This window comes from Brassica napus, chromosome A9 (genome assembly GCF_020379485.1).
Source record: "Brassica napus cultivar Da-Ae chromosome A9, Da-Ae, whole genome shotgun sequence".
Taxonomy (NCBI): domain Eukaryota; kingdom Viridiplantae; phylum Streptophyta; class Magnoliopsida; order Brassicales; family Brassicaceae; genus Brassica; species Brassica napus.
Window position 1 is genome coordinate 10,597,175 of NC_063442.1, and position 27,186 is coordinate 10,624,360.

Below are 27,186 nucleotides of genomic sequence, written 5' to 3' on the forward strand. Positions count from 1 at the left end.
CCGGGTCGGATTCAAGTATTTACGATAGGAAAAAGACCTGAAGTATCCAAATTCTATCAAAATTTAGCCAAAATTCATCATATTTATCTAAAAGTTTACAAAATAACCAAAAGTAAACTATTAATAGTTGAAATTAAATATTTTCAAAATCTAAATTTGACATTTAAAATTTCATATTACTTGAAAATGCTATTAAATAATAAAAATGGTAACATAAAGACATTTTAACTAAATCATAAACTAAAATATATAAAATAGAACATATGTAATCATAGTTTTGGATATTCATATTTTTAGGTCGGGTATCAATCAGTTCTTGTTGTATTGGGTCTATTCAATTGTTTTTTTTTTTTGAATCCATGTCGGTTTTTTTTTATTCCAGTTTAGAATTAGATTGTGCATAAAATGCCGAGACCTAATTTTGATTAAAAAAAACTGCACGTTAATAGATATGATTTATATAAAAATCAAGTTTATTTAAAAGAAAATCATGTTTATTCATTTCGTAGAGAGAGACCACCAATCCAATTGCGATAATCCACACTCAATTTACAAGAGAGAGAGAGAGTCGTGGTGGCAAAGAGAAAAGTATAAACAGAACAGGAGAAACCATGTCAGATTATGGAGTGAGGAGGATGAAGCTGGGAAGCCAAGGACTCGAAGTATCGGCGCAAGGCCTTGGCTGCATGAGCCTCTCCGCCTTCTTCGGTGTTCCCGCCCCCGAAACTGATCCCATCGCTCTTCTTCACCACGCTATCGACTCCGGCGTAACTTTCCTTGACACCGCCGACAGCTACGGTCCTCAGACCAACGAGTTGCTCCTCGCCAAGGTTCGGTTTGATCAATCTCTGCTTGGTTTTCGCCAATTAGAGTTGGGTTTCTGAGAAAGGAGCAAGCTTTATAGGTTTTGGGTTTTGTTTCTGGTTCTTTGAGCTTATGTTGGATTGTGTCAGGCTCTGAAGGATGGGGTGAGGGAGAGAGTGGAGCTCGCTTCCAAATTTGGGATCATTTACGGAGAGGGGAAGAGAGAGATAAAGGGAGATCCTTTCTATGTTAGAGCTGCTTGTGAGGCTAGTTTGAAGCGGCTTGATGTGGACTGCATTGATCTTTATTACCAGCATCGGATTGATGCTCGTGTCCCTATCGAAATCACTGTAAGCCCTTCCTCTTGCAGATTCTACTTGAAACAATGTGTGGTGAAATGATATTTGAGTGAGTCAATTAGCCTCAGCTTTATCGAAAGCAGGCACCTTTTGCTGAACTTAACAGTTTATTTTGTCTTTTTTTAATTTCAAGATGGGGGAAATGAAGAAGCTAGTTGAAGAGGGTAAGATAAAGTACGTTGGTTTGTCTGAAGCCTCTGCTTCAACTATCAGAAGAGCGCATGCTGTTCACCCAATTACTGCAGTGCAGTTAGAATGGTCCTTGTGGACAAGAGATGCGGAAGAAGAAGTCATCCCCACCTGCAGGTATTCAAATTTTGTCATCTTTTCTTATTGCACTATCCATCAAATCATAAAACGTCTTCTCTTTCCTTCTTCAGGGAACTTGGGATTGGGATTGTTGCTTACAGTCCTCTAGGAAGAGGCTTCTTCGCTGCTGGACCAAAGCTTCTTGAGAATATAGAGAACAATGACTACAGGAAGGCAAGTACATAGGCTTTGTATACCTTCTTTGACTGATGAACCTTATATACACTCTAGGTAATCAAATCAAAACAGACTCACTGTTTATCTGCTCAAATTCTGTTTCTTGTTGCAGACTCTACCAAGATTCCAACCGGAAAACTTAGTCCACAACAAGATTCTCTACGAGAAAGTTTGTGGAATGTCAGAAAAGAAAGGATGCACTCCTGGACAACTAGCCCTCGCATGGCTTCACCACCAAGGAGACGATGTTTGCCCCATCCCTGGAACTACTAAGATTGAAAATCTCAATCAGAACATTGGAGCTTTATCTGTGAAACTCACTCCCGAAGAGATGTCTGAGCTGGAGAGCATTGGTCACCCAGAGTCTGTGAAAGGAGAAAGATTCAGTAACATGGTGCCCAACTTTAAGAACTCAGACACTCCACCATTGTCTTCTTGGAAAGCCGCTTAAACCCCACCTGAAAGTTTCTCGGGCTGTGGTGGTAGATTGGCGTCGATGTGGTGTAACTTATGATAGACAAGTTGAGGTGACAATATGTAAAAGTTGTGGTGTGATGTTGCATCTTAGTGAGTTCCACCTATGCATGACCCGTCTTTAGTTTCTCAGGGTTTACACCTTTTAAGAATAAAATGTGCATATGATGATTCAGGAGTTCGCCAAGATATCTACAAAACTTTGAAACATTCTACTTGAGGTTTCTTATAGGCCTGAGCATTCGGGTCGGATTCGGGTCGGGTCTTTTCGGATTCGGGTCTTTCGGGTCTAAGAGTTTAGGACCCGATAGGGTAATTTCAAATTTTCGGTTCCGGGTCGGTTCGGATCGTGCCGGATCCGGGTCGGGTCGGGTCTTAGATAGTTAGACCCATTCAGATAATTAGAATTTATCGGTTTGGATTCGGTTCGGTTTCTGGTCGGGTTCGGTTCGGGTTCAATCTAAAAAAGACCTAAAAATACAAAAAAAAAGATCTAAAAATATTTATATATTCGAAAATATTCAAAATTTTATTCAAAATTTGTATTTTTATTATATTAAAATGTGTATATATTAAACTATGCGAGATACAACAACTATTCGTTGTCTCCTAGTGGTTGACCCCCATATTCTCTAGACAAATAACCCGTCTTCGATTTAAGTCGGGTCGGGTCTAAGATCCGCGGGTCCTCTACAACAAGACCCGATAGTATAATTTAATCGGATCGGTTCCTACCTAAACCGGGGTTTTTCGGGTCGGTTTCAGGTCGGGTCTACGGGTCCGGGTAAAATGCCCAGGCCTACTTTCTTATTATTACCATTCAGATTAGTCCTAGGCTTTTTACCTCAACCTGGAAATCCTAACCGGAAATGACCCAACCAAGAACTGAATGGAACCAACCTGAAACCAAACTTAACTCTATGAGTATTTATATGAGTTTCAAACTGGATCTCATACATTACTTTTATTAGATTAAATATTAAAATATTAATTTAACATGGGGATTACCATAACAGTGTTTTATTATATAAGAAAATAGTTTTGAAAAATGAATAAAAGATGTATTTTGAAAATTTTAAAACTGTCAACTAACAAGTTTATAAACATATGATATTATTTAAATTTCAAAAACGAAATAACATTATCCAAACTTTATAATCGAACTTATTAATAATTAAACTTCTAGTGCAATTGTAAAAAAATAAAACCTCAATATTTATATTTAAAATGCTCAAAAATTGTGAAACGAATAAAAAGTTGTATTTTCATATTATCCTTATAATAAAAATAATAGTTTTCCCTCATTATTAGCATTCACCAACTCCAACGACCTCTCCACTCTGTTCAAAACTCTACAAAAGAGTCCAAAGAGAGATTGAAAAATGTGTGTGATCGACATCCATGGCGGAAGCTTGCGTTGTGAAGAGGATGAAGCTTGGAAGCCAAGGTTTCGAGGTATCAGCTCAAGGCCTTGGCTGCCTGGGCCTCTCCTCCTTCCACGGTGATCCCAAACGGGAAACCGACGCCATCGCTCTACTCCACCACGCAATAAACTCCGGCGTCACTTTCCTTGACACCTCCGACATCTACGGTCCCGAGACCAATGAGTTGATCCTAGCCAAGGTGCGTTTTGATCATGTTTACTTTGATTTATTTCCGCTAACTGAGATGGTTGACTTTCTAGAGATTTGACTTTTTGTTGCACTTATTGGTTCTGTTAGGCTCTCAAGGATGGGGTGAGGGAGAAAGTGGATCTTGCGACCAAGTTTGGATTCACCTATGGAGAGGGAAATACAGAGATAAAGGGAGATCCTGCTTATGTTAGAGCTGCTTGTGAAGCTAGTTTAAAGAGGCTTGATGTTGCCTGCATTGATCTATACTATCAGCATCGGATCGATACTCGTGTCCCTATCGAAATTACTGTAAGTATTCAACTATAAGTAGGAATGAAAGTTATATAGCTCAGTACTTCAAAGGGTACTGGAGTTTATGATCTCAGTTATGAGCTTCATATCCTTTGGCTTGGGATAATCTTGGAACTAATAGGGTCGAAAAAGATAGTTTTGAGAAAAAATATTTCTCGTTGGGTCGCTCTTGCTCTATTGTTAGCTTATTTGTTAAAAACCAATCTCAGGTAAAATGATCTTTTACTGATAGTAGTTTGTAGATTTCTTTCTCATCTATCATCCTTAACATAAGGATTTTTTTTGTTTGACTAGACTTTTCTGTGGTTGCTTCTGAGATTTGGTTGTTACATTCATAAACATGCTTCACCTTTTGCTGAATTTGACAATTTCTTTATTTGTATGTTAATTCTAAGATGGGGGAACTGAAGAAGCTAGTTGAGGAAGGTAAGATAAAGTACATTGGTTTGTCTGAAGCCTCTGCCTCAACTATCAGAAGGGCACATGCTGTTCATCCAGTTACTGCAGTGCAGATAGAATGGTCTTTGTGGTCCAGAGACGTAGAAGAAGATATAATCCCAACCTGCAGGTACCATCCTCTTTTCTTGGTGCATTAATATTATTCATCAAACCATGTAACATCATCTTCACTTTGGCTTCTTCAGGGAGCTTGGGATTGGGATTGTTGCTTACAGTCCTCTAGGACGAGGATTCTTTGCATCTGGACCAAAGCTTCTTGAGAACCTAGGCCAAAATGACTTCAGAAAGGCAAGTTCATAGTTTTGTGTTTTTTTCTTTTTTTGTCCGAAAGAAAGTTCATAGTTTTTTTGTGATTTTTTTATTGATTCCACCTAAGATGAACTGTGGAATAATATCAACTCCATGTATGTTTCCTTAATTATGTTTTTTGTTACAGGCTCTACCAAGATTCCAACAGGAAAACGTAGACCACAACAAGATTGTTTACGAGAATGTTTGTGCAATGTCTGAGAAGAAAGGATGCACTCCTGGACAACTAGCCCTGGCATGGGTTCACCACCAGGGAGATGATGTTTGCCCAATCCCAGGAACTACTAAAATCGAGAACCTCAATCTGAATATTGGAGCTTTATCTGTGAAACTCACTCCCGAAGAGATGACTGAGCTCGAGGACATTGTCCGACCAGAGTCTGTGAAAGGAGAAAGATATTGTAGCAACATGCCCACTTTCAAGAACACTGAGTCTATATCATTGTCTTCTTGGAAAGCTGTTTAAACTGGCTGTGGTGATGCATGATATTGAAGCTATACAACTTATGTCAGCCAGATCAAGGTCTTAAATGTGCTGCATAGTACGTTATCCTTCCGGGGGAAACCCAATTATCAATGTGTAATTGCATTTGTAAAATAATTTTTGTATAGAGTTCCCAAGTGAAAACTTCAATGTAAGTTACGCTGAAATGCACGGCCATGGTGCACACTTTCAAGAACTCTTGACACTCCACCACCTCTTGGAAAGCCGCTTAAACGCACCTGAAAGTTTCTCTGGTTATCGTGGTACATTGGCCACTTATGAATGCCAAATTTATTGACATACACAAGTCACCAGACTTGAGAACAAGTCACAAGACTTGAGAACAAGTCACCAGACTTGAGAACCAGACTTGGAAACCAAACTTGAGATGCAGCCTTGCAAGTTCAAACTCGTCCAAGATGTGTTCAAAGGTCAACCAGACCGTTGGAAAGATCAGAAACAAGTTGGAGTTCTAAATTACTTAAAGTCACATGATCTATTTAGAGGAGAGAGGAAGAAAGAGCTGTTGAGGTGTTGTCCCTTTCAGCTCATCTTGCAGCATCATTCTTTATTATTTATCTCTTTGTTTGTATCCCATCTCTGAGCCTTTAAATATTGTAACATTGTGAACTAAATGAATTAAGGAAATATATCCTTCTTTACTCTATCTCTTTTACTCTTGATTTACTCTCTCTCTCTCCCTCTCTCTCTTGTTCTTGAGCATTATCACTCTTGTTCTTCATTTTCTAACATGGTATCAGAGCTTTAAGCTCCTGATTACCTCAAACACTTCCGCAAAACTCACTCTGTTACTTCATTTCTCTTGATTCTCTATTTTATTTCACAAATTTCTCTACAGATTTTTTTTTATCCAGTGGATAATAAATCTGAGTTCTTGAGTGTTCTTGAGTATTTTCTTCAAATTTCTTGGATGTGCTCACTCTATTCTGTCTCTAATCTTATTTCTTGAGAGTTTATCTTATTTCTAAGCTTGAGATCTCTCAGTTCCAGAACTAATTTCTCTCAAATCCAGTTTGAAATTTCAAAATATTCTTGAGAAAAAAAAATGGAGCAGTACAGATATGGGAACATGTTGGCCACTTTCAAGAACTCTGACACTCCACCATTGTCTTCCTGGAAACCCGCATAAAACCAGCTGAGTTTATCTGGTTGTGGTGGTGGATGACATTGAAGCAGTCTTAACTTCTGTGTCAGTAAGAAGAAAGTAATTGATCTGTTGTGTCTTGAGAGTAGATTATCAAATCCAAATATCAGTGTGAATGTATTGTATAATAAATTATCTATAGAGTTCCCCAAGTGAAACTTCAATCTACAACTCCATACATTGTGTCCAAACTCTATAAATAAACGTCTCTTCTATTCAAACTTCAGAGTCGTTACCGCTTTTTAACCATTAAGGAAAAGAATGAATGACTAATATGTTAGAATTGAGACATCAAATGTTCACAACACAAGCAAAGAGAAGCCGAATCATGTCATCATGTGACAGGTATAAGGTGAGCATAAAATAAATTATGAAATGCCTATGAAGATTGAAGACCAAACCTTACAAAGATGTGTTATTAATAACTCTCATCTAAAACCTTAGAAACAGCTTATCTATACAACCAACTCTACCACGGATCTGTGCAATGAATCATATCTTGGATTGACAACCTAAACATTTTCACACAGGAAAAACAATCGTTTTTGAGACATGAAATGGCTAGCCAGCGGTTAACCCTTTCCGCAGAAAAATTAGCCGACAGCACAAAGGGATCCCACAAGATACCAACTTTGTTCAATCTTGTGTTTCGCAGTTGATAACCTCATCTTCTTTCAGTCCAGTGGTCACATCAAAGAACTGCAATTTTTCGTTTTTTACTTGTGCTTATTTCCTTTAGCATTGGTCAAAATCAAGTGTTTCCTCGTCCATCGGTTTCTTGGCTCCTACTTCAGTTGATGCTCGAAGGAATGATATAAGGTCTCGGCTAAGAGACAGATAAAAACATTCTAGATGTGAAGTAAACCAAACTATTAAGAAGTCTTAAACCATCTGCAGAGAAAATGCAAGACTGCTTACCTGTCGTGTACTCGTCATTAACCTGTTTGCAAGATCATTGTTAATTGATACAGGCAGTGGTGGCATCCGGCTTATGATACCAGGCATCTCCTTCATGCTGCAGCAATGATAAGTAAGAGTTCAGTAAATCTTGATTTCACAGAAGAAGTTGGAGGAAATATATCAGTAAGAGTAAGAGGGCCGGCTCAACAATACAAAAGGCCCTTGGCAAAATAATATTTTTTTAGACCCAAACTATTAATTAATCTAAATTTTGTTATTAAAATATTATTAAAACATATATAAAATTTATTAAATTTTTTATTTTATAAACAAATGTTTTTAGAGTATTATGCTTTATAATATGTATAAATATGAAAGTAAAAGTGTAAAAAGAAATTAGACCATTGTTGTTAACAAAAAAAAAAAATATATATATATATATAGGCACTTTATACTATTAAAATTGCTTGATCTTAAATGGATCCACGGCGAGTGCACTGTTTGCTCTACCTCCTGATTCGGCCCTCATCAGTAGTAAAGATCCACATACTCATTCAGGATGGAACTGATGTTATTCCTTGCCAAGTAGGCTGATGTTATCTTGTGGCTGTATACAGAAAATATAATATCAGGATGGGAAAGGTTCATTGAGAAAGGACAGCCAAACAAAAGGTTGCACTGGATAAACACTTGCATGAGAAAATCTTTTTTAGTAAATTTTCCGCTCATGCCAATCTTTTTCTACCAGCTAGCATTTGGATTGATTCACCCACGTCGATTGCAAAAAAAAAAAAAAAAAATACAAATCAATCACCTTGGACACAGAAAAGTTTGAAGAAATTTGACTGAAAGCATGAGCATTCTGCCGTGGAAGTTCCAAGCTGCATCACTTGAACTTAAGAAACAGGAGTTTGGAAAGTATACATTATTTTACTGATTGAGCAAATCTACTTTTATTTTATTTTATTATAAAGTGAAATAGAGTTAAGTTGAAATATCTAATCTATTAATATAGGGTCCTATTTTCTTATCTATTTACAAATAGTCTAGGTTGGACCATTACATTTAACTAGTTTTCCTATTATTTCTTTTTATACCTTACTTAATTATTATTAAATACATACACTAACCTAAAATTAAGGAGCTAAATAACTAATCTATTATTTTTTTAAATAATGAAATAAATTTATGCTAACACTACTTTTAAGTAAATAACTAGATTTTGACCCGCGCTTTGAAAGCGCGGGATATTTAATAATAAAAATAATAATAAAAAAAAATTAACAACGTTATAAATGTTTTGTATATTTGTAAGATTTTTTTTTCTATTTAAAATCAACGCTTTTAAAGTGAATCCAGGCCCAAATGTGAACCAGTAAATCCATATCTAATCCAATTTTCCGCTTTAATAAATATTCATTATTTTACAACCCTATAAAATTTGAAAAATGCTAGGTCCCGAAGCTAATAAGTTGAACCAATGGATGACCGATGTGTAACCCAATTTGATTTAATTTTTGACAGTATTTTGATTTAAACTGTTATTTTTAAATTTTAAAAGTTAATTACAATGTTTACATTAGATATTTAAGTACTTATTAGTTTTAATCTTATTGTATTTTTATTATGTCATAACTCCAACTTGTTATAAAATTGTTTAAGTGGTCTATTTATAATTTAAAAATATAAAGAAAATTGCTTTAAATTTTTACTATATTTTTAAACATGATTTTTATATTTTAATATTGATATATGTATTTATATATTAAAATGAAATAAAATATTGACTAATGGCTCACCCGCGATCAGCACAATAACCCAATGACCAAAAGGATATATGATTTATATACTAATTCTTTGTATTGATCATATCCCAAAAGTTCGTATAATTTATTAGTTGCTTCAATGAACATGGTATAATCGAAGATTGGGTAAATAGACACTTATATATTTAAGGTTAACTAATATAAATTTACTGTTTAAATTTAAGTGGTAAAGTTTTAGAGCGGGGTGGAGTTTAAGATTTTAATAAATAAATAAATATATATTTAAAATTCAAAATAAAAATTTTAAAATAGTTTAAAAGAATTTTTCAAATTTCAGAATAAAATTTATCTATTTATTTTAAATAGTATAAGGCTGTAGTTAATTTTAGACACAAGTTGGATCCAATTTTGTGATTCTATCTTAATAAGATTGATTTTGACACCCATTTCTAATTATAGAATTAACTTTTTTTGTCAAAAGATTTAATTAAAAATTAAAATGTGTACATACTTTATATATTTAATTTTTTCAGTGTGGCGACATATAAATACAAAGGTGTATAAATATTGACTTATTTATTATTATATTTGTTATAATAATAACATGTATTTTCTGAAAGTGAGATTAATTTTTGAATTTTAAATAACTTATATATTTAAAATTTTAAAATTAGTGTTTTTTCCGCCAACCCAAAAATATGAAGACTTAAATTGTTGATTTTTTTATTTAACGAAATCTTTGGTTTGTCTAAAAAATATGTAACTGTTTTGTATTGTAATTCAGTTCATACTATAAGGCCATAATTTAAAGCTGGCCGATTGGCTATTTTGAGAGCAAATGTTTTGAAATATATTTTGTTTACTTATTGTTTGTTAAGATATTGTGTAGATAGTATTAATGCTAAAAGTCTCGCCGTACTAAAGAGATTCTAAATAATGTTGATTCGGCAATATGTTTGATATGAGATTTAGTATTCTGTTTTAAATAGTTTTTATAAAAAATTGATTATATGGTGTTATGAACATATACTGCGAGAATATTTGTTGAATAGTTAAACCAGATTTCTCTTTAGTTTTAAATTAGAAAGATTTCGCCTATATTCTACCAAATACTTCAGTAGATACCAAGTAGAATACTGAATATTTATACGACAAATTTTCTATATATCCTCTATCATATATGTCGTGGAGTTATTGAGAAGTGTTCTTGGATATCAATACAATATCATAGAAGTGCTATTGGTTAAAATGTTATTATATAGATATCAATATGTCGTGGAGTCTAGATATAATGTCATGATTAAATATACGTCAATTATTCCATATATATGTTTTCTCTATCAAACAACCTGCAGCTGTTAGTAGCACATATAACACTACCTGATTTGATCAGGATATTCAGCGTTTGAAACATGATAAAGTTTATACGAAGGTAATAAATCAGTCCTAGTTTTAGAACATATTATATACATGAGTTATTGGGTTCCGTTTACCAAACATATAACCGGCTATCAAAACAATTATAACAATATGAGGAGTGAGTCTTTTAGATGGTGATATATAAAAGAATACTGAATCATCTCATTGCAAGAACCAATACAACATTAGCATTGTAGAAGATGGAAACGCAGAGAAGCTTTTCGGAAGTGGCCAAAACGATTACGTTGGCTCTGATGTGTCCCATTTTGTCTCCCACAATGTATAAGCGATGAATTAGCCACTTGCTAACACAACCCAGAGAATAAAACAAAAGGACCAAATCATAAAAAGAATATTGGGGGAAAGTGAGTAATAATAAATGTAGACTTGACGGAAGGAGATACCTTTTGTTGTTGAAAATCTTCAGTACCCAAAGTGTTAGAAAAGTCATCGAGTGTGGACATTGCATAATCACAGCTTTGTTGATAAAGATCATAGACTGAAGCACCGCAATATGGAACAGGTGCTAGTAAATTGCATATCAACTAACAATACGTTTATCAACAAAAGAAAAAATTGTACATACAATAAAGTCCAAGTTTCAAAGCAAGAACAATTATATTTATAAGCTGGAAATACATAAGCAGAGAAAGAGAGTTATGGGGAATAAAAGGTGCAAAAGGACCCTCCACAGAAGTCTTTTCCTCAGGGTCAGATAAACAGGCAGAAGCACCAATGTGATGGAAGCTTTTTGAGGTTATCAAGACTCAAATATGATTAAACTGAGCCCAATCCCACAAATATAGACAAAAGGGTTAATGATTGGCTTCCCTTAAAAGATCTGAGTCAAATAACGTATCCATTCAGTACTAACGATTCATCAACATATCAATTTGGGAAGACAAAGAAACTATTGTCTGTAAAGACATTGCGGAAACATAAAAAGCTTAAAATTTGAGCTCTTTAAAGATGGGTGAAGAACCGTTCACTGAGAATAAAACAAAGTAATTGAAACGAAATCGGAATAAGTAAGAAACGAACCCAATACGCAAGAAGAAACCCAGTGACTGGAATCAAGAACAAAACCATAAAATGAAAGAAATTGGGATCTTAGCAAAATCAAGTGTTAGGGTTTCCAAAAAAAACTCAATTCGGGAAAAGAAGTATATACCTAGTCGTTGGCTTTCTTATTAACATCAATCTTCTCCTTCATCTTTGATTGATTTGCCTCCTCTCCTATCCTGAGAATCAGCAGTGACCATGACAACTTAGAACAAAAAAGCGAGTGCGGTTGTTCCTTCCGCATGCTTCACCATCTGTACAGCTTCTTACTAAACTCATCAAACTGAAACCCAAACAAAAACTAAAATCAACAACCCACACTTGCTTAGCGGATGAACACAAAAGAATCTCATCAAAGAAATAAAACTCACATATCTTGTTCGCGGAAGATCAGTGGATGACAGAATAGAAAAATCATCAAGCATATTGTTGCCAATCGTAGGAATGGAAGTCTTGAAACCATTTGTATCAAGCTTCATCTATATATTCTTCGACAACCCACTTGAAAGTGATATAAAATCAAACTAAATAGATGTCGTTTAGTATTATTAGGGATTTTGGGTAAGATGTTGTTCAGTATTATTAGGGATTTAGGGTATATTCGCTTGCTTTTAATGTATTACGAAAATAAAGAGAAGTACGAAAATACTGATTCTAATTAGAAAGCATAGGTTAAAAATATTCCAGTGGCATATAATTGTAAATACTTCAAAACTTCAAGGTGACCTCAAAAATGCTCTTCAGTTTTAATAGTATTGATCAATTATAATTAATTTATTAATAAAAATAATTATATATGCCTACTTATCCATATATACAAATGTACTTTAATTCAAATGAAAGAAACAAATTCTTTAAAACCCTCACCAAATACATAATAATATAATTTTTATAGATAAAAGTATTAAATTAAATATATATATATATATATATATATATATGATCAAATAAATAGTAATAATCATTAATATTTAATGATATGCTGGAACATGTTAGTATTGATATTTTTTTTGAGTATAGCTTCATGGGTTATTCCAACACATATAAATATTTATCAAATATAAAACTAATTGAACAAAATATACTTTAAGTTATGCATGAACGTTTAGGTACCCGTTGCGATATGGGTTGGGTATTTAGAACTTTGTTTCTAATTTATATCACATCATAGGTCTCATTCTAGTAAATTTGTAAGTATAAATCGGGTTCGGATATAACACATCAATTTTTCTTTTAAATTGTATCACATCTAAAATCTATAAAGTAATCATATATTGTTCTGATTCAAGTTATATGGGTTCGGTTTGGATATATTCGAAGTTAAATCCAAAATTGAAAAGAAATATATAAGAAATAAACTTATTTATATAGGATTGGATATTTCAGGTACTTAATGAAGATTTAAATACTTATTTTTATATAAATTTAAAAATAAATATAGAATTGAATATTTGAAGTACATATTTACGTTTTAAATATTTATATTTGCGATTATTTGGATTTTCGGATCGGTTTTTTGATATATTTTTTGGGTTCTTGGTTTTTCGGGTTGTCCGTTTGGGTTCGGTTAATAACACTTCGGGTTCAGATATGTGTGGTGTACCACACTACAAGATCTGTTTTGCGATTTCTTATATTTCGGACTGGGTACGGATCATGTTTTTTTGGTCTGAGTTCGGTACGGACTTTAAGTTATAGATTTTATGAACATACCTATTTTAAATAAAGAAAAAATATGATTCTATAATAAAAATTATTCCGCGTTTTAGCACAGGTGAAAATCTAGTTTTTATTTTAAAATCTAGTTTAAAGCAAAAAGCGAGTACAGTTGAAAACTAGTCCAAGGATAAAGAGCCTATTTCAACGTACTTATTGGTAGTGCTTTTTTTTTCTCATAAATTTTGCTGGTAGCTACAGCAAAACAATCAAAAGACACACGGCTTCTTTTAGAGTATCCTCATCATTACCAATTCATTCACCAACCCACTCCACTCCACCCACCTCTCCACTGAAAAGAAAATTCAAAACTCTCTACCAAAGAAAAAGAAAAGAGGTGTGCGAAGCGAAGCGAAATCAATGGCGGAAGCTAGGGGAGTGAAGAGAATGAAGCTAGGAAGGCAAGGGCTTGAGGTCTCGGCTCAAGGCCTCGGTTGCATGGGCCTCTCAACCTTGTACGGTGCTCCCAAGCCCGAAACTGACGCTATCACTCTTCTCCACCACGCAATTGATACCGGCGTTACTTTCCTAGATACCTCCGACATCTACGGTCCTCAGACCAACGAGCTGCTTCTCGGAAAGGTTCGCTTCCCATATTCTTTAGAAAATGATGATGTTCATTGTTTGAACTCTCTGTCACTCTGTCAGGCTCTGAAGAATGGGTTTAGGGCAAAAGTAGAGCTTGCTACCAAATTTGGAATCATTTACGGAGAGGGGGAGAGAGAGATAAAGGGAGATCCTGCTTATGTCAGAGCTGCTTGTGAAGCAAGTCTGAAGCGCCTTGATGTGGATTGCATTGATCTTTATTATCAGCATCGCATCGATACTCGTGTCCCTATCGAAATCACTGTAAGCCAGTTTCACATCTTTGGCTTGGGTTTTGTTAGGACTAATAGATTTTTCTGGTGTGAAATTGATGCAAGAGAAAGTAGGTTGAATGGTCTATCAGTGAACTTTTAGGGTTCTAGAGACATTTTCTTGGATCGATCAAAGAGTTTATTGCTATAGCTTCTTTGTGATAAATGAACTTGATAGAATCTGGCAAGGAATAATCAAAAGCTCTCTTTTTAGTAATCAAAGTCTGAATACAATTTTATTGCATTGCCTATTTATAATAAATTCTTAAAAGAAATTACAAATAAAAAATAATTATCTAAATTAATTCCGAAAAATAAAATAAATAATAAGATATTTGGATATATTTCAAATATTTATTTGCATCAGAAATGATCTAATCTACAGCTTTCTCATCTATCATTTAGCGTTGCTTTTGTATCTCTAATTGGTTTGCGAACCTGGCACCTTTTGCTCAAGTTAAACAGTTTCTTTTATGTTTGTTAATTCTAAGATGGGAGAACTGAAGAAGCTAGTTGAAGAAGGTAAAATAAAGTATATTGGTTTGTCTGAAGCCTCTGCCTCAACTATCAGAAGAGCACATGCTGTTCACCCCATAACCGCGGTGGAGCTAGAGTGGTCTTTGTGGACTAGAGACGGGGAAGAAGATATAATCCCAACCTGCAGGTACCATCCTCTTTTCTTAGTGCATTAATATTCATCAAACCATGTAACGTCATCTTCACTTTCCTTTTCTTCAGGGAGCTTGGGATTGGGATTGTTGCTTACAGTCCTCTAGGAAGAGGCTTCTTCGCTGCTGGACCAAAACTTGTTGAGAAGCTGGACAATGATGACTTCAGAAAGGTAACTACTACTACTACTTTCTGCATTCAAAGTCTTGGCTGTATATTTATTTGCGTATACCTGTTTCTGGTTGCAGAGACTACCAAGATTCAAACAGGAAAACTTAGACCACAATAAGATTCTCTACGACAAGGTTTGTGCAATGTCTGAGAAGAAAGGGTGCACTCCTGCACAACTAGCCCTCGCATGGGTTCACCACCAGGGAGATGATGTTTGCCCCATCCCAGGAACCACTAAGATCGAAAACCTCAATCAGAACATTGGAGCTTTATCTGTGAAACTCACTCCAGATGAGATGACCGAGCTCGAGACCATCGTCCAGCTAGAGTCTGTGAAAGGAGAAAGATACGCTAACATGACGGCCACTTTCAAGAACTCCGACACTCCACCATTGTCTTCTTGGAAAACCGCATAAACACTGGAGCAGCCTTAAGTTCTGTGTCAGTCAGATGAAGGTAACTGATGTGTTGCGTCTTTCAGAGTGGATTATCAAACCCAAATGTCAGTGTGAATGTATTGTAAAATAAATAAATTATGTATAGCGTAGTTCCCCAAGTGAAAACTTCAAGCTACATTTCCAGACATTGTGAGCAAGCTCTATAGATAAACGTCTGTTCTATGCAAACGTTTACCGGCGGCACTTTTAAACCATTAAGGAAAAGAATGAATGACAAATACGTTTGAATTGAGATATAAATGGTCACAACACACGCAAAGAGAGAAGCCGAATAATGTGACACAACTAATCTAAGCTTAAATTATGAATGGGCTATGAAGATTGAAGACCAAACCTTACAAAGATGTGTTCTCATCTAAAACCTTGGAAACAGTTTGTCTATACAACGGATCTGTGCAATGAATTCATATCTTGAATTGACAACCTAAACATTTTCAAACCCGAAAAAAAACAAAAAAAAATCAATTTTGAGACATGAAAGGGTTTCGGCGGTTTAACCCTTTCCGCAGAAAAATTAGCCGACAGCACAAAGGGAACCACAAGATCCAAACTTTGTTCAATATTGTGTCTCACAGAACAGTTGATAACCCCATCTTCTTTCAGTCCAGTTCACATCAAACAACTGCCACTTTTCGTTTCTTCTTGTGCTTATTTCCTTTAGCATTGGTCAAAATCAAGTGTTTCCTCCTCCATCAGTTTCATGGTTCCTGCTTCAGATGGATGCTCGAAGGAATTATATAAGATCTCGGCTGAGAGACAGATAAAAAAAAAACATTATACTTTTAACATCAAATGCGAAGTAACCAAACTATTTAAGGGTCTTATCCAAAAACCATCTGCAGAGTGAATGCAAGATTTTGCTTACCTGTCGTGTACTCGTCATTAGCCTGCTTGCAAGATCATTGTTAATTGAAACAGGCAGTGGTGGCATCCGGCTTATGATACCAGGCATCTCCTTCATGCTGCAGCAATGAATTAGCAAATCAAGCTTTTATAAAAAGACAAGGAGCAAGACATCAGATGAAATGTATCGTTAATGTTGTGCTAATGAATTCACATACTCATTCAGGATGGAACTGATGTTATTTCTTGCCAGATGAAATAGGCTGATGTTATCTTGTGGCTGTATACACAAAATAGAATATCAGTCATCGAGAAAGGACAACCAAACAAAAAGTTTCACTGGATAAACACTGCATGAGAAAATCTTTTTTAGTAAATTTTCCGCTCATGCCAATCTTTTTCTACCAGCTAGCATTTGGATCAGATTCACCCACGTACGATTGCAAAGACAAAAAAAATACAAATCAATCACCTTGGACACAGAAAGGTTTGAAGAAATTTGACTGAAAGCATGAGCATTCTGCCGTAGAAGCTCCATAACCGCATCACTTGAACCTAAGAAATCAAGAGTTTGGAAAATATGTGAAATGTAACAGCTGAGGAAATTACCTTCTTTTACAGTAAAATATCCTTTCAGGACAGAGAGAAGAGACTGTGACCCAACTAGCACTAACCTTCAAAAGGTATGCGTGCACTCTGGCACACATGGTTCATGACGTATGTAGAATTTTGGTGGGGTATGGTGGAGAACATGTTCAGTTTTGGGGGTAAATCCACAACCTTAATCAATTAAAAAAAAAAAACAGTTAGTTGCATGATGGGTTTCTCAAGGAGAACAACACTGTAGCCGTTTGAACAAAAAGTCATATGCAGCCAATAATCACTTTTACAGCAAAATATAAAATAGGCCATCTACCTTCTATGTTTACTTATTTACAGAAGAAGATATACTCTACGTTCAGTTAAGCAAACATACCTTTCTATAGCTAACCTTTGTGCTGGCACTGTGTTCTTCCCCTTTTCTCCGTTTTTGCTGTAAAAATGGATTCCATTCATAGCCAAAGCCATTGATTTATATAGTTAAAAATAAAATAATAGCAAACTATCAGTTGTTATAAATTTCTGTTAGAACGAGTCATAAACATATCTATTCATTTCTTCAGTCCAACTTCATAGAGGCTACATGTCAAACTTAATTTCAGAAACTTTAAAAACAGTTATGTAGAGAGTCTCTACATAACTGTTTTTAAAGTTTCTGAAATTAAGTTATGTAGAGAGTCTCTACTAGAGACAGTGCGGTTAAGCTGAGAAGGTAATAATCAGCACTACAACTTGTTTCTCTAATTTTTACTACACACCATACTGCAAGCAGTACAAATACTATCCTTGATTAAAGGTTACATATCAAAATCAGTTTCAGAAAGTTCGAAAAGATCTTGACATCATCTATAAAAGGATATTAGTTTCAAGATAACTACAGATATCAAATCAAACTTATCGTCTTAGGGTCAAATCAAGTTCCAACATGACTCAAGAGCTAACAGAAAGCCAGATCTATCGTCAGCAATACTTTTAATTTCTCTCCAAGCACACCTTAACCATATCTTTGGACAACCTTTTATGATATGGTAGGGCGTCTTGTCTTTTGATCAATTATAGTAAACGAACTTTAAGGCTACCTTAAAAAAATAACTTTTCATATAGGACTTTATCTTTAACAAAGTATTATCACCATATTGGTTACCTTATACTTTGCATGTGCTTAATATAAAAATATCTCTCGCTCGCACCACTATTTAGTCCAAACACGCATACCAAAAAGTATGCAAGCGACACAGTGAAACTTAATGACAAGGCGTTTCGAAGCTTACCGTCATCCATTTACACCTCATTGCTACATCTCGTACACTTTTATCTGGTAGAGTTGATGCGATCTTTACATATTTTGTAACTTGTGGTTCATCTTTAAATCTACAAAAAGCAAAAAACTCAGCCACCTTTCCAAGAAAACAGACATATCTACAAGAACCTGAACTGGCTTATTACAGTTCATGAGAGACGCAAAGGCAAGACCTTTTTCATTACATCTAAATCCTTAAATCATCAAACATAATTAAAGATATAATATTTCTCTACTTTTAACATTGTCTTAATAGCTAAGAGAAGAACAAAAGAACAAGACTTACTTTGCGAGACCTTTCTCTAATATATACTGCTCCTCAACAGACCACTCGACAGCCAAAGAAGGTTCATGTTTGAGTCCAGACGGAGAAGTTACAGTAAAATGGAACCCTGAGGAAGCAGTCATGCTCGAATTCGCCGGATATACTAAACCGGTGGTGCTGGTGCTCGGTACGCGGTAATTATCCATCGGAATCATTCCCGGTTAGCTGGTTACGCCCAAAGACATATTCGATTTAGGGTTTTAGCAATTCAAGAGCCAAAAATTGAGAATTGATTGAAACCAAGAGAAACCCACCTCGGATTTAGCTAAAAGGAAGATGATTATGCTTCGCCGGAGCTAAAATTGGCTTCGATGCAAAACCCTAAACCCCAACGATTGGTGCTTCAAATAGAGAGTGCGATCGAGAAGCAACAGGCTAGGAACCCCGAGAGATGGCAAAAGAGAGATAGAGAAGTGATTCGCGAAGAGCTTCAGCGAGATGCGTACTTCGAATTGGAGAAGCCAGCGAGGAGAGACAGAGAGGAGAGAGAGAGTAAAATGGTGGTTGTTGTTTGTTTTGGTTTATTCCTTTTTTTTTTGTTCTGAGCAGAATCACTTTTATTCCATTGTGGTTTTGCTTTTGTTTTGTTCACTCTTTGAAGAGAGAGGTTTGGTTTGGTTTGGTTTGTTCGTGAATAATTATTATTTAATTTTTACGCAATTTGTGAATAACACAGTCACATACACTTTGGAACATTTTTATCCATTTTTTTACAACAACTAGGTATTTGAATAGTTTGAAATAACTTTCATTGAGATCTGGCATTTTGCCATTTTCTATACACCATAAGCCATTTGTTTTTAGGAAGAATTTGGTGTATATACATAAAAGAACATAAAATAAAGAATATAGCTAAACTACAATAATTACTATTTGATGGGATAATTTGGCACATTTTTAATTTTATTCTTCTTAGGAACGTGTGTCACGTACATTTAACATAATAAACATATTATACATAATATTATGTATATTAAGTAAATAGTATAGAAAAATACAAAAAAATATTTAAAAGTAGTATGCATTTGAAGAGGAGGAGGAGGAGCAGCAAGGGAAGAAGAGAAGAGGAAGAGGAGGAGGAGGTGGAGGGAGAAGGAGGGATGAGAAGTAAGAGCAAGGGCAGGAGAGAGGAAGAAGAAGAGGAGGAGGGAGGAAGAAGAAGAAGAGGAGGGAGGAGGTGGAAGGAGAACCGGAGAAGGAAGGAGGTAGAAGAGGAGGACGGAGTTCTAAAAAATTATACTGTTTACGTAAATAGAATAACATACTACTATAAATATTAGTAACATATTATTTTAAATACGTTTAATTAAATGTATTATTTTATTTTAATAAATAGTATAGTATATTTTTTGTCTGATATTGTTTAATAATCTGTTTTAAAAATTTTAAGTTATGCCATATGTAAAAAAAATATGTATATCTTTGGTAACATAATAATTTGGTTAAATTATATTTGCTTCAAAAGATATACATCAATAAAATTTGGAGGGGGAAAGAATAAAAAAGACAAAGGAAAAATGAAAATAAAAAAAAACAAAAGAAAAATAAAAACCAGTGGTTGAGATTGTTCAAAGGGTAAAACAAGTAATATTACATAAAATACACAAAATACTCTAGCCTAATTGTTGTTATGGACATACACTTTATTTCTTTTTTGTTATGTACATGTGCCCTAATTTCCCTTGTTTTTAAGTCATGTTTTAGTTATTAGTACATTTTCCTGAAAGAACATTAGACAATGACTTTTCTGCCCTCGTCCTTAGCTGGATCTAATTCCACCACTCTCTCCAGCTGTGAACCCAATTGTATTCTGTCGAAACCCAGTCTGTTTATTCGAGTAGAGAAGAAGAAGAAGATGATGATAGCTGTGATCGGATTGCTTCTGGGTTTTCTACTTTCAGCATTGTTCTCAATCCAAGCCAAGCGAAGAAGATCGAACGACCATCTAGAGAAGAAGCGATACGCCGATATCCTGTAGATTTAACGCCTAAAAGCTACAGCAAGAGCGAAGTCGCAGAGCATAACAAAAGAGACGATTGTTGGATCATAATCAAAGACAAAGTCTACGACGTTACTTCTTATGTGGAAGAGCATCCTGGTGGTGACGCCATTCTAGATCACGCTGGTGATGATTCTACTGATGGGTTTTTTGGACCGCAATCAAGGATTTCTACATCGGACAACTTCGCAAGTAAGAGAGGAAAAAAAACAAGAACATAACTTGAGATTTGTGTCGGGTTTCTTTGTCTGTTTGTCTTTAGTAGTTTCATTGTAATGCAAAGTTTCATCCTTGCTTGTTGTGTTGGGTTTAAGCTGAGAGTGAGCTTCTGACCTATGCTCTGTTTCAATTGTTCTAAATCTATCAGTTCTCGTACGTTAGTTTAGAGTGAAAGAGACTGTTTAGAAAGCTTATGTGATGACTTATCTGAGAGGAAACAAGTCTTTAGAAGTTCCATTGTAATGAAAAGACTCCTCTTTCCTGTTAATTTTCATGGTAAATCTCGAGTTTTTAACTTCAGGGTTTAAGCTGAGAGTGAGCTTTTGATCTATGCTCATGTTTAGAGTTGTAGAGACTGTTCAGGAAGCTTATGTGATGACACTATCTGAGAGGAAACAAGTCTAATATCCCTAAATCCAAAATCAGAAGCATGGATATCCCTTCACCAAACAAACTACCAACATTCTGTAGCTATATCCATGTAGCGGTCACGCTCCAGCTCACCAATCTCTATAGCATCTCGGTGTCCATGGAACTCTTCCACTAGTTGAGGGACTATGGCGTCCTCATCTAAAGCAGCTCCTCCTCCATGGCTTCCCTTTCTCGTGATGGATAGCCTCCCCTATAATGAAGATGGTCTACATCATCTCACCCCAACCTTGGGCTCAGCCTTATTCACCGATATCACCCTATCACCTAACTCCCTCCCGCGCATGTGCTTAATTGCATCATCAGCTCCTCGGTGATAACTGCATGTAATAAACGCAAAACCACATGGACGGCCAGTGTCTTCCCCCACCATGATCTACAATTACACAAGAGCAATATTACATGCACATGCATGTAGCTTTTCTGTGCTTGCATCACTTTGAATCAGATGTTACATAAGAGTTAAGAAACAAGCTGACATATTACATTCCTATCTCTTATATAGCATGTTGAAGAAGTGGCAAAACAGAAAAATTTCCAAGAAAAGAGAAGACAATAAGACTTGGAACATTCCTTACACGATACTAAACCTGGACTATGTACTTCTGATGCATACAAAGCTTCATAAAAGCATGGAAATATTATTTTTATAAGCTGGATATACACTTTCGACATGTACCCCCTTCTTATTTTTTTAATAAAAATATGGTTTCTACACTTCTATACGATTCCGCTTCCGCTTCCACTTCCACTTATCAGCTTCCGAATCCATATATCACAGTGACAAATACACCCTTAGGAATATTGGGACTGCAGTTACCCTAACAAAACACTCTCTAGTCTCTCCGTTTCATTTCAGTCCCCAACCTCTCAGCAAAAAATGACAAAGAGACGATTTGACAAGGTTGAGCATTTTGATAAAGACAGTGGATCAGACTCATCTTGCTTCTCTTCTGATTCTGATCCTGAGGAGGCAGAAGAATCCGAAGAGGAAGTTTCTGAGGAAGGAGATGAATCCCCAGGTTTGCTTGCTTTCTTATCTCTTTGTGTTACCCTCTACGATGAGAAATGTTTTCATAAGTTAGCAAAGGTAAATGACAACCTTGGCTTGAATTACTCTTATAGCTGATGTTGATGATGATGAACCACCGGAAGAGGAGGAAGAACACTATATTCTAGGCTGTATGATTAAATGCCAACCGGGTTACGAATGCAGATACTGTCCTTTCATCACTTGTCCGAATGAGAGGACCATGCGAGCACATGTCTCATCAAGGGTAAAGTTGTTTGCTTTTATCATTATATATATGCATAGGATTTGAAACGTGAGGTATTATAGTATATTAAACATGATGATGTCGCTCTCACTTCAGAGGCACACTCGTTTGGAGACCACCATCTCAGGTTTTCTTTTTTGACATTCGAGTAAAATGACTAATGAGTTCTTATGGTGAGTCTTAACCAAAAGTTCTTGCAATATCATAAAATGTAGGAGAAGCAGATAATAATAGGGAATAAAGGAAAGCTCGGAACTGATGACAACAAAGTGATGATGATCCAGAAATGCCGTCTCAGGTTTGGTTATCTGACAATTCAAGAAAATGCAAACAAGTGGTTTCTTTGACTTCTTCAGATGAGTCCTAACCAAATTCTTTAAATGTTTTGTATGGAACATCCAGGAGGGAGTAAAGTCATATGATTCACACCAGTTCAAGAACATTGAATCCAATTTTACTCTCCGGAGTTTACAATAACAGAGGACCATGAAGGAAGTTTTGATTGTACCTTCTCCATTGTTGAATACATTGACTCTAATCCTATCTTCAGACAAAATGTTGTTGTACCTTCTCCGTACAAATCATCCTGTCACAAAGGGTAAAACAACTAGGGTTTATTGATCTTAACATACAAGAACGTAGCAAAACCGATCTAGAGGATAAAACAAAACAAAACAAAACATAATAATAATCTATAGATGAGTGCGTTACTTCTTTTTTTGGGCGGCAAAAGTGACTCGTTCCCGCTCATCTGCGACCGTTTAAGCTTTTCTAGTCCTTATTACAGTGTTAGTCTGAACCAAGACAAACTTTCCCAAAAAAAAGACAAACTTTCTCTCCCTCAGACACACATTCTTCAAAGTTTCAATGGCAACTGCGTACGAGCGCAAAAGACTAGAGAACATTAGCTGGAACGACGCAATGATGGCTTCTCTCAACGTCCACGCCAAAGCTTCTCTTCTCTCCGCCTCAACCAAACGCTCCCGAGACCACTCTAAATCACTCAAGAAGCAGCAGAAGAAGAAGGAATCCGAAGCCCCCATTGTAAAACGGCAGTCTCTACGCACCAGAGGCTTAACCCCAGATTCCGATGGCTTACCTCACGGTGTTTCAGTGTCTGAAGGTCTCCCTTTTCCCCAATACGTATCCCTTCGCGTGTTGGCTCCTCTGCCTTTAGATGATGGAGATGTCTCCCATTCTCAGTTCGTTGATACTCTTTCCGGTATTACCAGAAAGCCTAATGAAGAAACTGCAACTGTTACTGAGAATGAGGATGATGATAGTTTTGATCTTCGATCCTTGTGTTTAGAACCACATAATGTGAAATGCGTTGGGCCTGAGAGATTTCTGGTTGTAAAGTTCTTACCTTGTGAGGGTGTTAAGCTGGTTGCTGCAGGGGACAAGGAAGGGAACGTTGGGTTTTAGAATCTGGATTGTCAGAACGAGGAAGAGGATGGTGGTGTATCTCTCTTCAAGCCTCACACTTATTCAGTTACATCTCTTGTATTTCAACAAAACTCTTTCTCAAAGGTATAATAAAGTCTTTATCTTGAAACTTTGTTTCGGAGATAAAGAAGAAAAGTTGAGATCTTTTTGTCATGTCAGGTTATTACCAGCAGCTACGATGGTCTAATCAGGTTGATGGACGTTGAAAAAATGGTTTTTGATCTTGTTTATTCGCGGGACGAGTACGAGCCTATACACTCCCTCTTTCAGAGACCAAATGATGAGCAAAGCTTATACTTTGGTGCCAGAGAAGGGATGTTCAATGTATGGGATCTCCGAGCAGGGAAGTCAGTTTTCAACTGGGAGTTACATAAATACAGGATACACACTATTGACCTCAACCCACAGAACCCACATCTCATGGCTACAAGCTCTCAAGATCGTACTGCTTGCCTTTGGGACTTAAGGACCATGGGAGCCAAGAAACCAAAAGCACTGGCGACTGTAGATCATGCCAAGGCTGTGTACTCTGCTTACTTCTCACCTTCTGGTCTCTCACTTGCAACTACAAGGTATCTTGTTTTGTTTCTCTCCTCAGCTTGTTTCAATACATCTCTGAGGGTTTTGTTTTTTCCTTGTAGCCGTGACAACTATATTGGTGTTCTAAATGGGGCTAACTTTGAGGATACTTCCATGATATATCACTGTAATAACACTATTCGTAAGATCTCCAGTTTCAGGTATGCTTCAGCATCTTGGAGTACTGATAATAAGTTATTTTTGGATCTCTTCAGCATCTTGTATTAACTTTTATTTGCCTTTGTTGCAGGGGGTATGGGGTTGGGATGATTCAAATATCTTTGTCGGCAATGTGGCGAAAGGAATTGGCGTCAGTCAGACAAAAGGAATTGATGTGATCTCTACAAAACTAAAGCGAACAGTGAAGAAGCTGCAGAGCCCTCTTGTGAAAGATGTTATAAGCAGACTCCATTGCCATCCTCTTAATGTTGGGATGCTTGCTGGTTCCACAGCTGGAGGACATGTCTATGTTTGGACCACTAAGTAGCATATACTTGAACCATTCTCAAATCACATTTTTGTAATCAGCATGAGGGTTTGTTTTGTTTTGTATTGGAGCATGTCTTGAAGGTTTCTTTGTGTTCTACAACAATCTTTTTTCATTGTCTTTTGGAAAAATCGCAAGTGTCTCTTTCATCTCAACTAGCTCTTCGTGAGACTTGGTCACATCTCGCTCTTCTTTTTTCTTCTCAAACTTTCTGTTCATCTCCTTGACTCCAGCTGGGATTGACTCCAAGAAGTTAGCAGTTACTAGCTTACTGCCATAAACCATGTTGTTAACTGAACTGGTGTTTAAGAAAATGTTTAAGATGTCTCCAGCTGCAATTTGTAAAACAGAGAAGCACACTGAAACGACAAAAAAAAGTAAAGAGATAATTGAGTTAACAAACATTTACTGAGATTCAAGTAGGGGTTATACACCAAAAACTTCAAACCACTGCATAAAAGTTGCAAAAACATAAGTAATATACGTAAACAGAAGAAAGCCACCGATACAGTTTAGAAATTTTGAAACCACAGAGGGCAAAAGATATTCTTATTTCTCTTGTTCTTCTAATAACGCAAAAACCCAAATGTAACTGGTCCCAAAGCAATAACATTTATTCCACAAATGCTATTAAATTAGAATGTCCATTCAGACAAAGTCCTGATAATGACATGGAGTAAGAACACCTCCAATAGAGGTTTTTTCCATTTGAGTTCTTAATATATGTGTTAGGTATATATATGTATTGTGTATATATTATATATTTATAAAAATAATTCTGGGGTCCACAATTTTTGTGGAACACCATAGATAAAGATTTTTAAAAGAAAGTTTTAAAAATCCTTAAGAACCCTTATTTATGGTATAATTAATTACACATACACAGTACAATATATACATATATATATATATATATATAACATATATTAAGAACTCCAATGGGGAGAGCCCCATTGGAGATGGTCTAAGGCCATCAATATTGCGGGATATTCATGGGGTTCTTAACAACCTTTATGGCTTGGGCTCCACCAATTAATTAAGAAACAAGTTATAAAAACCACCAAATAAAGATCAACTTTTGGTGGTTTCTTGGATTGTTTGCGGGTCCTACTGACACGTGACAGTTTGCGATTGGTTCCTTTTTTTAAATCAGATAAAATGAAAAAAAAAATTAAGAAACCCAAAAGGGGTTTGAAGGTTAATCATGCTCTAAGTACCTGAATAGACTTATGGTTTTTATCTCTTATATATTAAAGGAGAATCATTGTAATAAATACATTCACACTAAACTAGACACATGTCACATGTAGAAGCATTGTAATAAATGCGTTCACACTAAAATGAACACATGTCACATGTAGAGAGCTTCTCAGCTAAACTCTACATAAATATGTTCACACTATGTATTTTACGTTTTTCTAATATAAAACTCAATGCATGGTTTTTCTTTACGTTATTTTTACTGTTTACGAATAGAGCTAGACAAATTATTCATAAATTTTGATTCGATTCGTTATCCGTTTTGATTTGAACCGAAAAATCCGAATATCTGTTACTCTACGAAGCAAATCAAATACTAAAATGCAATATCCGTAAAAAAAAAGCAAATCAAAAAATCAATATTTATAGGAACGATATCCGATTTGATCCGTTATATGCATATATATATATATATATATACATATATTTAAAGAATTATATATACGTTGTATATTATAGTTTATATAAATTTTACAATATTTTTGTTTTTAAATAATTTCATCTTAAGAATTTTATTTTTCATGTATTATTTTGAAAAAAATGTTATTTGATATTAATTAACAGTATCTTTATATATTTATCAACCATCTTTATATACCTTTACATACACATACATGTGCACATTGACGTGAGCACATTATAACTAAGTATTTACCACAACTGAAATATCTAATTTTTTGGGAACTTAAAATATTTTTTTTTCTTAATGCTTCTTTCACTATCGACCAAATTGTAGTAAAATGATTTGTTTTAATAATTTTTTTTCTTTTTTAATTATTATCCATTTAGAAACTATAATATGAAACCATTGGTTCGACATCACGATTATCTAAGATTCATAACATGAAAATAAACAAATAATAGGAATTTTTGATTATCACAGGAAAAAAAACAAAAACATCAAACATTTTAACTGAGCAAACCAAATAAATATTGATT

At 35.4% G+C, this 27,186-nt stretch overlaps 5 protein-coding genes and 1 pseudogene across 9 annotated transcripts; 5 read left to right on the forward strand and 1 right to left on the reverse strand.

Annotated features, from left to right (window-relative positions):
- The first annotated feature begins 493 nt into the window (after positions 1-493).
- On the forward strand, positions 494-6,686 carry LOC106366569 (probable aldo-keto reductase 4). 4 transcript variants are annotated; one of them, XM_022692552.2, is made up of 6 exons: positions 496-830; positions 954-1,154; positions 1,297-1,469; positions 1,544-1,646; positions 1,762-2,030; positions 6,381-6,686. In XM_022692552.2, the coding sequence occupies exons 1-6, from the start codon at positions 612-614 to the stop codon at positions 6,448-6,450; spliced, it is 1,035 nt and encodes a 344-aa protein (XP_022548273.1). In that variant the 5' UTR covers positions 496-611; the 3' UTR covers positions 6,451-6,686. The 4 variants fall into 4 exon arrangements, with proteins under 4 accessions (XP_048595824.1, XP_022548273.1, XP_013661644.1 ...); XM_048739866.1 differs by lacking the exons at positions 496-830; positions 954-1,154; positions 1,297-1,469; positions 1,544-1,646; positions 1,762-2,030 and adding exons at positions 3,461-3,746; positions 3,845-4,045; positions 4,444-4,616; positions 4,693-4,795; positions 4,944-5,212; XM_048739867.1 differs by lacking the exon at positions 6,381-6,686 and having other exon boundaries at positions 494-830; positions 963-1,154; positions 1,762-2,294.
- Positions 6,687-13,586: 6,900 nt separating this feature from the next.
- Positions 13,587-15,666, forward strand: LOC106366568 (probable aldo-keto reductase 4). Its single transcript, XM_013806189.3, has 5 exons — positions 13,587-13,910; positions 13,977-14,177; positions 14,677-14,849; positions 14,924-15,026; positions 15,103-15,666. The coding sequence occupies exons 1-5, from the start codon at positions 13,689-13,691 to the stop codon at positions 15,439-15,441; spliced, it is 1,038 nt and encodes a 345-aa protein (XP_013661643.1). The 5' UTR covers positions 13,587-13,688; the 3' UTR covers positions 15,442-15,666.
- A 94-nt stretch (positions 15,667-15,760) lies between these two features.
- LOC106366566 lies at positions 15,761-19,102 on the reverse strand. 2 transcript variants are annotated; one of them, XM_013806187.3, is made up of 9 exons: positions 18,806-19,102; positions 18,513-18,716; positions 18,198-18,297; positions 17,303-17,359; positions 17,001-17,106; positions 16,799-16,881; positions 16,545-16,606; positions 16,349-16,445; positions 15,761-16,232 (listed from the first exon to the last, which is right to left on the reverse strand). In XM_013806187.3, exons 2-9 carry the CDS (start codon positions 18,704-18,706, stop codon positions 16,182-16,184), a joined length of 750 nt encoding a protein of 249 aa, XP_013661641.1. In that variant the 5' UTR covers positions 18,707-18,716; positions 18,806-19,102; the 3' UTR covers positions 15,761-16,181. The 2 variants fall into 2 exon arrangements, with proteins under 2 accessions (XP_013661641.1, XP_013661642.1); XM_013806188.3 differs by having other exon boundaries at positions 15,761-16,190; positions 18,806-19,100.
- Positions 18,863-21,096, forward strand: LOC106362846 (cytochrome B5-like protein). The gene is made up of 3 exons (XM_022691923.1): positions 18,863-18,993; positions 20,393-20,742; positions 21,071-21,096. The coding sequence occupies exons 1-3, from the start codon at positions 18,863-18,865 to the stop codon at positions 21,094-21,096; spliced, it is 507 nt and encodes a 168-aa protein (XP_022547644.1).
- Positions 21,097-22,078: 982 nt separating this feature from the next.
- LOC106362845 lies at positions 22,079-22,822 on the forward strand. Its single transcript, XM_022691924.1, has 3 exons — positions 22,079-22,220; positions 22,324-22,475; positions 22,691-22,822. The coding sequence occupies exons 1-3, from the start codon at positions 22,079-22,081 to the stop codon at positions 22,820-22,822; spliced, it is 426 nt and encodes a 141-aa protein (XP_022547645.1).
- On the forward strand, positions 22,729-25,134 carry LOC106364281 (annotated as a pseudogene).
- The last annotated feature ends 2,052 nt before the right edge of the window (positions 25,135-27,186 follow it).

Coding starts and splice junctions, on each gene's coding strand:
- LOC106362845 (XM_022691924.1), top strand. CDS start 22,079: ATGACAAAGAGACGATTTGACAAGGTTGAGCATTTTGATAAAGACAGT. Junction 22,221..22,323: donor GGAAGGAGATGAATCCCCAG/GTTTGCTTGCTT, acceptor TTACTCTTATAG/CTGATGTTGATGATGATGAA. Junction 22,476..22,690: donor GAGCACATGTCTCATCAAGG/GTAAAGTTGTTT, acceptor CATAAAATGTAG/GAGAAGCAGATAATAATAGG.
- LOC106366566 (XM_013806187.3), bottom strand. CDS start 18,706: ATGATTCCGATGGATAATTACCGCGTACCGAGCACCAGCACCACCGGT. Junction 17,107..17,302: donor CAAAGGTTAGCTATAGAAAG/GTATGTTTGCTT, acceptor TAATTGATTAAG/GTTGTGGATTTACCCCCAAA. Junction 16,233..16,348: donor TAATGACGAGTACACGACAG/GTAAGCAAAATC, acceptor TCTGTCTCTCAG/CCGAGATCTTATATAATTCC.
- LOC106362846 (XM_022691923.1), top strand. CDS start 18,863: ATGCAAAACCCTAAACCCCAACGATTGGTGCTTCAAATAGAGAGTGCG. Junction 18,994..20,392: donor GAAGAGCTTCAGCGAGATGC/GTACTTCGAATT, acceptor TTATTCGAGTAG/AGAAGAAGAAGAAGATGATG. Junction 20,743..21,070: donor TACATCGGACAACTTCGCAA/GTAAGAGAGGAA, acceptor TTTTAACTTCAG/GGTTTAAGCTGAGAGTGAGC.
- LOC106366568 (XM_013806189.3), top strand. CDS start 13,689: ATGGCGGAAGCTAGGGGAGTGAAGAGAATGAAGCTAGGAAGGCAAGGG. Junction 14,178..14,676: donor GTGTCCCTATCGAAATCACT/GTAAGCCAGTTT, acceptor GTTAATTCTAAG/ATGGGAGAACTGAAGAAGCT. Junction 15,027..15,102: donor ACAATGATGACTTCAGAAAG/GTAACTACTACT, acceptor TTCTGGTTGCAG/AGACTACCAAGATTCAAACA.
- LOC106366569 (XM_048739866.1), top strand. CDS start 3,525: ATGGCGGAAGCTTGCGTTGTGAAGAGGATGAAGCTTGGAAGCCAAGGT. Junction 4,617..4,692: donor GATATAATCCCAACCTGCAG/GTACCATCCTCT, acceptor TGGCTTCTTCAG/GGAGCTTGGGATTGGGATTG. Junction 4,796..4,943: donor GCCAAAATGACTTCAGAAAG/GCAAGTTCATAG, acceptor TTTTTGTTACAG/GCTCTACCAAGATTCCAACA.